Here is a 10,339-nt window from a genome sequence, read left to right as displayed (position 1 = left end):
TATTTTAGGTTTGAGAGGAACCAGTGACGAGTATTGAAATTGGAGGTGGAGACGAGTATTGCATTTGTGTAGCATTCATGCATCATGTATATCTGAGATAGGTAGGACTTCGGTCTAGTGACGTATAGGACTTCGGTCCAGTGACAAGTAGGACTTTAGTCCAATGACGAGTAGGATTTCGGTCTAGTGACGTGTAGGACTTTGGCCTAGTGATGAGTAGGACTTCGGTCCAAGTGACGAGTTGGATGTTTCATTAACACGCCTCTGAATATCTGAATTATAGGTACCACATGCATAGGAGTATAGGAGATGAATACATTGCATACATAATTGCATATGTTGATTCATTTATATTATTGTTGGAATTAATTATGCTACCTGTACTATCCTTGTTGTTTTATGCATTACTAACATATATAAATGTATTAATACCCCTTTCTGTGTTATGTGTTGTTCTATACGCATGTTGTGCAGATATTCAGATAGAGACTAAGGAGCTTTAATCGTTGCTTGTGTTGAAAGATGTCTTAGTTGACCTTCTTCGTTGTTTATCATTCTATGTTGTTTAATTTTTTATGTATCACTCTAATAGTGTAACACTGGATTGAGAATGCCTTATTTTGTCTACGAATTGTTAAATTAATTATTTTATGATTAAATGAAGTAATTTTCTATTCATGATACGATTTGAAGTTGTGTTGAAACTTAATTTCCACTGATAAGCCATCTTGAGATAAAGATGGAAAGAATGGTGATAAAAGAGATGTGATTTAGGTTCGTTTTACCAAAGCCCCCTGCACTCGTCAAAAAAGTACATGTGTGTGCGACATTCCTACACGTGTAAGGGATACTTAGAGGTTTTAGTAAATGGATGATTATGACGTATTCATTGCAAGGGATACTCAGAGGCTTTAGTAAATGGATGGTTATGTTGATTATGACGTATTCATTGTAAGGGATACTCAGAGGCTTTAGTAAATGGATGGTTATGACGTATTCGTTGCAACGAGAGTCACTGTTTGGTGATGTTTATGATTTTTACGATGATAAGAGAAGTCATCATAGCACTTAGGGCATTCCTAGGAGGACGTGATTCAACTAATGACTCTGACTTATCTATTAACAAGAAACATCTTTTTCTCATGTTTCTCATCATTAGACGAGTGAATATAATCCTTAGGGCAAGGCGATTCCAATTGGAGGACGACATATGGTCATTTGTCACTCTTACAAGTTAAATATTTATAGTTAATAAACCCATCACTTCCTCTAACAAATGTATAATTTGTCACTCTTAACCAATGTTTTAAGGATACTCGTCAGTAAAAACATTCAACAAGTTCTTAAAAAATGAATATTTTTTTAATATAAGTCAAATATTCTTCCCATTACATTCAAATTCAAATATTACTATTAGATTAAAAACAATAAATTAGAGTTGAATATGTTCAATCTTAAAAAAAAATTGTCACATATTTTTGTATCCTTAATAAATGTTATCAACACTCATTAATACTAATTTTTGCCGTTCCAAAGGGTAAATCCAACACTACCCATTGTGAATAATATTGGACAGGACCATATTTAAATGCTACTTCAACACTCTCTTTCTTATTAAAAACACCCCCTTTCAAGTATGTCATGTGACCAAATGAACCCATGATCTACCAAAGGTGGCCAGCCAGATTTCTGGCAAAAAAAAAAAAAGAGAGATCCACAAAAGTGATGATGAATAGAGAAAATTTGCACCAATAACATGGTTACCAAAAAAAACACCCATAATCCATAATATATTACAGACCATTTACACCGTCCAACAATACATTACTAATAGATATTCATTGCATTCAACATCACAACACTCACCAGACATCTATAATTACCAAGACCATGATTCTTTTGGATTGCAATTTCATAACACCAAGTGTATGAACAAAACTTGCTACAGTTACAACATTTTTAGAGAAAACTTTATTGTCATAGTTTTAAGTATATAATAGCTTAACTGCATTTATACACTATTTTAATAATAATAATAAAACCCTCCATAAGTGCCTCTCCCACACTTTCCTGTATTCCATCTTTAACTGCAACATTTTTTTATGACAAGTTAACTGCAACAACTGACAATATGCTTTAACCATATAACACTAGAACAGCTTTAGTAAACAATTTTCATGTTATCAAAATTTACTTTACAGGTAAGAGAAGAAAAAGGCAACAGAAAAAACTCTCCCCCACCAACTGATACTTACCAAACTCTAAAACTAAAACAAGAATCAACATTTCTCACAACCCAACTACAAAACTCTAAATTAGAGTCCAATAGGAAAAGTGAGGCACAAAATAGCAGGACCAAAACAACATAGAGCCTGCAATTGTTTCTAGTTTAATAATGGTCAATATCAGTTACAGAAGGACAGTACCTTCACATGCCCAGCAATCAGATCATCCTATTGGCAAATTTTCCAGCTTCATGCAGCCAATCGCCTTCACGGAACTCCAGCATTATTTTTAGAGTTTCCAAAAATGTTGCCCTAACTAGGACTTCAATTTATCCTGTTTATCTCTAGTCACCCACCTGTTTCAGTAGTTACTTGGCCAATTTATATGTGCATGCTGAGGTTGTTGCTGATAAACATTTCCGCCCGGCCCTACCATATCAACTGCTCCAGCCATTGTCTGTGATTGTTGCAGAAGTGGATGAACTGTTCCGGCTGTCCCGGCTTGTGCAGGATGATGATAGACGCCAGCAAAGTTTCCATGGCCAGCCTGTGTCGGGGCAAAAGTCACATGCTGACCCTGAGGTGGAAGGTTGTAGAATGAACTGGCGGGCATACTGGAAATGTCTCGACCTGGTGCAGCAACCCACATTGCTGAACCTTCGCTCTGCAATGGAAAATAGCATATGATTATCATCAAATCTAAACATTCTGGAACCACAAATTGATAAAAACATGAACACATATTTAGTATAGCAGGAAAATTCACCAACGTATTGTTTTTATGATTGTCACGTTATCTCGCTAAATTTTTAAAAAGTGGTGGAATTCAAAAGGTACAGACCTGCTGTCCATTGAGGTATACATTGTTTTCCTTGAACTGTGATGAACCAAGATCCTCGCTAGAGGTCGAATTTCCTGCGGTTTCTGCAGAATTAGGATTATAACCCCCAGATGGGGAGGAGCCGTATGCACCATAGGCAGCCGGCATTACATAATGAGCCGAGTTAGCTGCATTTGTTCCAGGTTTGTACTGTGGAAGGGGATATTTCATCCCGTTTGCAGCCACAGCAGAAGGAGGTGCATATACAGTGCTGGCCTGAGGCTGTTGAGGAAATGCACCATTACCCAAATATTGATGGATTGCGGGAGGTTGGAGATAGAATGGTGAAATATAATGACCATAAGGGATGTAATTAGGAGAGTAATGAGGAATATGAACCCCACTAGGTCCTCGAAATACGGGGAGAGGCTGCTGAGTAGCTATTGAGTTTTGCATCAGCCCAGCAGCTTGAGTTGCATGTTGTGTCTGACCAGCTGTGGACAAGACAGCTCCCTGCATTCAAAACATAAAATACGTAAATTTTGGGCAAAAAAGTCATGTCTTTGTACATCCATCACTCAGATTGAAAATTCCAAGTAGATACATATCAAGTAGACCTATGATATCATATATTCACCGGAATATTGCCTTGTAAAATTTAAGAAATCAAACTAAGCTTCCTAATATTTTTGTAATACAGACACAACTAAAACTGTGACGAAAAAAACTTGAAAACAGACTTCCACAATATTTTGAAGAGCAACACAAACCTCATTTTTTACTAATTTTTACAAGCATCGCTTTAATAGCTGGAGGTTTCAGTTGATTTTCAAGATAAAGATGATATGTCTGGTAAAGTTTTAAAAAAAACACAAGAGGTGACAACAATCCCCTCTAAGTTTAAATACCAATAACCTCATGACAGTATACAACTGTTTCTTTTTTCCTTTTATATTAGTACGCAACGCAATGGCCGCTATGGCGGATATACATGGCCGTTTTTGGGCTCGCCACAACGGTAAATATTGGCCGATATTGCAGATTTTCCGCCATAATCCGTTATAAGAGCACCGCAAAGCAGCCAGTATGGCAGGATTTTGGCTCTCCGCCATCGACAACACTATCTTCAAAGATAAATAACTACAACTGATACTTTAACAATTCAAACCTCTTGAAGAGACTGAGAACTTGGTGTAGGAAGCACTGGAACACCGCCATTGTACTTGGTTGTAACCCCGGCAGAAGGTAAAGGAGAAAGACGGCCATCACTATCAGCACCAGAGCGGTAATACTGGGGGTAATAATTAGGATCAAATGGTTGATGAACCTACATAAGATCCAATCAAATTTTACTTTGTAAGAAAAAAATGCTTAGTAAATTAAACAGTAAACAAAAAAAATGAGAAAAATAGGTCAGAGGGGCTCACAACAAAGCTTGGAAGCCGAGAAATATCGCGTGCCTGAGACTCAGAATTATCAATTTGTGCAGACTGTGTTTCCAACATTGGGGGCATGAAACCTAAATTGTAGTTCGGAGAAGTATGCACCACTGGGTATTCATTACCTTCAGATGGCATAGTTGTGACATGTTTGGACTCGTTATCTTCTTGAATATTACTGGATGAGACATCCACCTCCACGGATGATGACAAATTTTCAGGTATAGTAGTAGCCGGGAGTGGTTGTGGGTTGTCAGAATAATCTCCGACCGCAGGCGGAACTGAAGCATTTTGATTGCTGGAGAAAAATATTTCATTAGTCAATACAGTATGGATATCATTGGCAAAGAATTAAACAGATATACATAGGAGCAAATGCAAAGCAGAAAACAAAAGAAGCATGCCACAGTTCTACTAGTAACAAGTACATGTCAAAGTTTAAAGTTTAAGCCTTAACAATGACGACTTATAAGCTAATTTTATATATACCACTTATATCATAAACATATATAACCAATGACTACTTATAAGATAATTAGATTTCAAAAATGTGTACTACACATATAGGAAATTTCTCAGAAACCAAATTCAAAAACTAGAATTTCAAAATTTTACAACCTTGAGTTCTGCTCCGCTGCAGTTTCTTCAATAGCCTGAGAAACTTTGGAAAGAGTTGAACTCTTTTCGCTCTCTGGGCTTGTAACATTATTTGTAGTAACCCCAAAATTGATTCCCAAGCTCCCAAAGCTAAACTTGCTCTTTTCAGATTCAGGAACCAAAATATGGTTTGGAAGAATGACATGTTGACGCGGTGGAACGCGTAAATTCTCAAGCCTCTTCTGCAGTTCAGAAGCAGCTTCCTCCGAATCAAGGACCTTAGACACAGACGGCAACTGTATGGTAGCTTCAGCTGAAACGACGGAAGACTCGGATACGCTAGCTGGTCCGGAAACCTGGTTAATTGAATGTGTTGGCTTTGGTTTCCACTCCTTAATAGAACCAGCTGTGGTAAAGAAAAACATTATAAATCTAGATCGAACCAACTCGTGATCATAAATGGTCAGCAGGGGAAAATTTAATGCAGTCACACTTAACAACATATCAGGACAAATCTATACAAAATCTTAAAATTCAAAACAACAATGTAATAAGTGAAAGGCACATAAATACATTCAATAGAACTGGTTTATGACAAAACCTTAATGATCAATTAATAACTAACACAATAGATACCATTACCAAGTGATGCCAAGTGCTACCATTACCAAGATCCTTCCTTTACAAAATTATCTACAATACTCTCAACCTTCCATATTTTCTGTACCGGTTAAGCATCATTCATTCATGTTATCAGGCCAAATTACAGAAAACAAGAAAGCTGGGAAGATAGAAAAAAGTTTGCAAAACAATTTTTTCATGAACTCACAGTATATCCATAAAACTCATTCTTCATTCAATTCTGATCACTGAGAAGTTCTTTCTATTGTGTGTATTGAATAAACTTGACAAGCAAATAAAATACACAACAGCATAAGAAGAGTAAGGACCTAGACACAAACAATTATGCATGATGTATATACATCATTGTTTTTCCTCTGTAAGAAACGGGTAGTGATTGAATAAAAAATATCAAATACTGAAGAATATGGACTATGGAGTGCACAAAAAGCCTCCTCCTTGAATACAAGATATATGAATTACCTTTCTGAAGGCCGCTTATTTGTTGTGATCGGTTGTTGTAGTTGGATGAAGGGCGGCTAACTGAGGTGGTCCCATGTATTACTGTTGATGAAGATGGCACCTCAGGAACGTGGTTCTTTGCCACTGCCGGTGATTTTCTTTGACTCTTTCCTTGAAAAGAGCTACCAGTCTCAGAAGCTGTCATACAGTTAATGGATGAAAATTCTTCATTAATTACATCAAAAAATGTTAAAACACAAAAAATTATAATTATAAATGTCCTAACCAGAAGATTTGTTCTCAGAAGTGTTGGCCACATTTAATTCCGTGGGAGGACGTTGGCCTCCCACTTCCCGCTTAATTGCACCAACAGCACCAGGAAAACGTGAATCATTCGATGGAACCAGTACTGGGTCTGAAGAAGAGAAACAGACAGCTGATGACGACGACGGTCTAGTCCCTAACCCGTCACTGATGGAAGGCACTGACTCACTTTCAATAACAACTTTTGCCCCTTTGTCTGAACTATCAGAAGGAAAATCCTTACCGACAGTAATATTACCACCATCCGATGGACTAATTCTATCTACATTTACAGTAGATGAAGGGGATGAATTCACATTAGTAGTTCCAGATGATACAGTTGTAGGCCCATTGGCAATAGCTGGAACAGTGCTGCAAATGACAGATAGTTATGTAGTTTGATCGAAACATATCAGAACTTAAATTTGTGTCACTGTAAGATAGAAATGACAGCTAATATACACACTACTTACCTTGTTCCAGAACTTTTTTCTCTAGCCTTTGTCTCTTGCGAACCTGGCAAAGGAGGCACACCCTTTGAAGTTTCTTGGTTGGACCCGTTATCTTTGCCGGTAGCAGAATTCTTGCCACCACGGGCATCTGAGAGAAAGCCCATAAAATATTATTTTAGTTTCTACAGCCAAATACAATATCCTAATAGTTGCACATTAGAAATACAGCTCCATCTACAACTTTTCATTCAAGTGACCAGTTATACATGTTAATGAGGGCAAAGCAACAACTAATAACTTTCGAGATGAAAAGTAGTCAAATGCTACTACATTGTGTTCCAAACATGTTATAAATAAAGAGAATTTAAAGTTAACAAAGCAAAAACTGTTTTATCATTAAAATTAGAGGGTTGTAAGCAGGAAAGAGAGAAATAGGAAATAATCAATGAGCACAAAGGTGCGGAAAAAACTTAAACAGGATGTGATTCAGAATAGCTATTTCACCGTGCACTATGCGATGAGGTGTAAAATTTCCCCGGCCACCTCTAACCCCTCGCCCTTGGGTGCCAGGTCTCGAATGTGACTCCAAAGTCTCTCTGTTGTTAACATTCTGCAGAATCATAGAAAAATGAAAGGAAAAACATGAACAGAATTAGCCAGCTAATATGGGGAAGAGCATTAGTAAATTACAAAAATCGTATCATATAGACAAACAAAACACAATTTCTAAAAGTCCTAAAAGTCCCCCCCTCTGCCTCCAGTGAGCAATTGAAGTCCTTCTCCTACCAACTATTGATACATGAACACCTAACAAAATGGTGTAGTCATGCTTCAGAGGCCACAACACAAGAAATGACAACAATTAACAAAGTCAGGGGAGGGTAAGAGGTGGGGAAAGGCCCCTAAGCAACCGGAATGAAACATCACAAAGGCAATGCAAAAACAGCTATAGTCACACATAACATGCTCAAAAAACTAATCATATATCCGTTTAATGCAACTGACAATAGATACTTTACATGTATTTAAAAATAGATATATGGCTAGGTCTAGGTGTATTTGAAACAAAACAGAAGAAGGCTAAAGACAGCTCGGATAGACTGAGCATAACAGAAATTTGGAACAATGATCAACATGATTGCTACAGTCTAGCAAGCAATAAGAACGAAATATACCTCTTTTCTTCGGTCCTTCTTTCTTTTGACCTCGTGAAATGTATCTGCAAAAACAGTTCCTTGCAGTTATTTGTCTGGACATGGATAGTCAGAACCATGAATATGTAACAGCAACAGTATAAGAAGGCCATAACATGCTTGAACAACTTCAAAATGTCATGGTTAATAGCAATACATGAATTGGTATTTATAATTAAGATGCAAAATTATGTGAGCTTGAATCATATGGGAAGAATGGAAGGGATATATTAAAAGATCGAGAAAGTATTTACAAAAAGAACCAACTTGATATATGTCAAATTTAACAGGCATAAACCAGAAATTTTGTTGTTTGTGCCAAAAACTATGATTGAAATTTACTCCAGTTAAGGGCAATGATATCAAATAACGGCCATGGCGGCGCTATAGGCTCACCGCAATGGTAAATGTTGGCCGATATTGCAGGTTTTACCGCCATAATCCGCTATAACTGCGCCGCAGAACGGCCAGTATGGTGGGATTTTGGCTCTCCACCATCGACACGGATAGCAATAACCGTAAATAACAATACGTCATGGATAGCAAAACATAGAACTGAAGAAAAAAAATAAAGAAAACAAACAAATTTAAGCATCTACATTAGAGGGATTTAGCATCCGGCCATGAACACCGGCAATATTGGTCGCTATTGCAGCGGCCACAGCAAACTGTTCAAAAAACCGTTCCAATACAGACTTCGAATAGCTGACAATGGCCATTATGGCGCACAATAAACAAAATAGCCACAACAAAGAATGAAATCTAAATTCTCCTTCTATTTATATTGGAGGAAACATCAGGGCAATAACCAACTACTGCAAATTGAAGAACCAGAACATAGAACAACCTCACAAAAATAATAAACTACGAGGCAATGAGTATCAACTGAGCTGAACATTTAGAAGCACAACAATTGTAGACCCCAAAAAAAAACTGAGTCAAGTTCACAGCTATAATACAAGTCAACCAAACACATCTGATGTGGAACCAGACATCCAAAAACAAACTCCAGAAAATGACTCTTGTCTAAAGTCTAAACACGACTCACCTTTCCTTAGACCAACAACTACACAGCACCTAAGAAAAATCAAAAGGGGCATAAAAAAACCTAAACTTAACACAACAGAACTTCATCAACAGTAAAAAGAAGCTAACTTTCTATAGACCAAGCTACACAAAACCTCAAAAAAATCAAAAGGGGCAATTTTAAAAATTAAAAAAAAAAGTCCAAACCTAGCCAAACAAAACTTCACCCCAAAGGGTCCCCACTTCACACTCCAAAAACCCAATTCCACCGACACACTTTCAAAAACCAAACAAACCCCAGATTTTTAAAACACAAAAAAAAATCAATAAGATCAAGATCGAAATAACCGAAGAAAGCAACATAAGAAGATGATTATATACCCTGAAACAAAAGCTTCTGAGTAGTCTCGTTGGGATCCATTTCACACTCCTTAAGCATTGCATAAATCTCATCATCACTATGATTACCCGTGATCTCCTTAATATTCTGGATCGTCTTCCTGACACCGCTCGGAATCGAAACCCTCGACCCAGTACCGCTCATGTTTGCCGAAAATTGAAAAGCCAGAAAGTTTAAAGTTTGAAACAACAATAGAGAGAGAGAAAGAGGAAGAGAGAGAAAGAAAGATGGTATTTTTATAGAGAAAGAGAAAGAAGGGTTCAGTGATTTTGTTATAGGTGATGATGCAAAGAGAGACTAACGAAGAAACATTTGAAGTTCGTATAACTTGGCACAAGGTGCGTGTTTTTGTGTGATCCGTTATATAATTATTTCTCAATAATAATAATAATGTTTTTTTCTTTTTCCTTCTATAATATATTTTAAATAAATTGATTGATTTAACTCAAAGTGGAAATAACGTGAGGAATGTGAGGGAAAAATATGGTTAGATATTTAGAGAAAATCCATATATTGGTGAGTAAGGAACAAGAGAGAGAAACAAAATAAAACCAAACAATAATGTAGGGCTTTTAAGTTTCTCGTCTTCGGTGTGTTTTTAAATTATTATTATTATTATTTATTTATTTATTTCCTCACACTTGCCTTCTCCTCTCCTTGCAATTTCTTTTGCTTTTCCATACCTTTTTTAATTTATTGACTTTCATATTGGTTGTCTTTTCTTTTTCCTTGCATTTTTAAATCCAATTCACCTCTAAAAACAAAATATAATTCCTCTATTTTATTTTATGCCTTTTCTCT

At 36.7% G+C, this 10,339-nt stretch overlaps 1 protein-coding gene across 2 annotated transcripts; it reads right to left on the bottom strand.

Annotated features, from left to right (window-relative positions):
- Nucleotides 1–1,757: 1,757 nt before the first annotated feature.
- LOC127083300 (GBF-interacting protein 1-like) lies at nt 1,758–9,889 on the bottom strand. 2 transcript variants are annotated; one of them, XR_007788372.1, is made up of 12 exons: nt 9,520–9,889; nt 8,095–8,138; nt 7,424–7,529; nt 6,941–7,067; nt 6,451–6,839; nt 6,186–6,362; nt 5,103–5,487; nt 4,473–4,782; nt 4,214–4,372; nt 3,067–3,558; nt 2,427–2,889; nt 1,758–2,087 (listed from the first exon to the last, which is right to left on the bottom strand). XR_007788372.1 is itself a non-coding variant. In XM_051023605.1 (11 exons), the coding sequence occupies exons 1-11, from the start codon at nt 9,680–9,682 to the stop codon at nt 2,587–2,589; spliced, it is 2,655 nt and encodes an 884-aa protein (XP_050879562.1). In that variant the 5' UTR covers nt 9,683–9,889; the 3' UTR covers nt 2,116–2,586. The 2 variants fall into 2 exon arrangements, 1 of the variants encoding a protein (XP_050879562.1); XM_051023605.1 differs by lacking the exon at nt 1,758–2,087 and having other exon boundaries at nt 2,116–2,889.
- Between the last annotated feature and the right edge of the window lie 450 nt (nt 9,890–10,339).

The sequence above is a fragment of the Lathyrus oleraceus genome, chromosome 5, assembly GCF_024323335.1.
Source record: "Lathyrus oleraceus cultivar Zhongwan6 chromosome 5, CAAS_Psat_ZW6_1.0, whole genome shotgun sequence".
Taxonomy (NCBI): Eukaryota; Viridiplantae; Streptophyta; class Magnoliopsida; order Fabales; family Fabaceae; genus Lathyrus; species Lathyrus oleraceus.
Note: the sequence above shows the minus strand (reverse complement) of the source record. Positions and strands in the feature narration are given on the sequence as shown.

Bases quoted from the DNA above. Each gene is read 5' to 3' on its own strand.
- LOC127083300 (XM_051023605.1), bottom strand. From the start codon at position 9,682: ATGAGCGGTACTGGGTCGAGGGTTTCGATTCCGAGCGGTGTCAGGAAG. The intron at 7,530-8,094 runs GTATATTTCGTT...ATGATTCTGCAG, and splicing joins AGAAGGACCGAAGAAAAGAG to AATGTTAACAACAGAGAGAC. The intron at 7,068-7,423 runs GTGAAATAGCTA...GCTTTCTCTCAG, and splicing joins ACCTCATCGCATAGTGCACG to ATGCCCGTGGTGGCAAGAAT.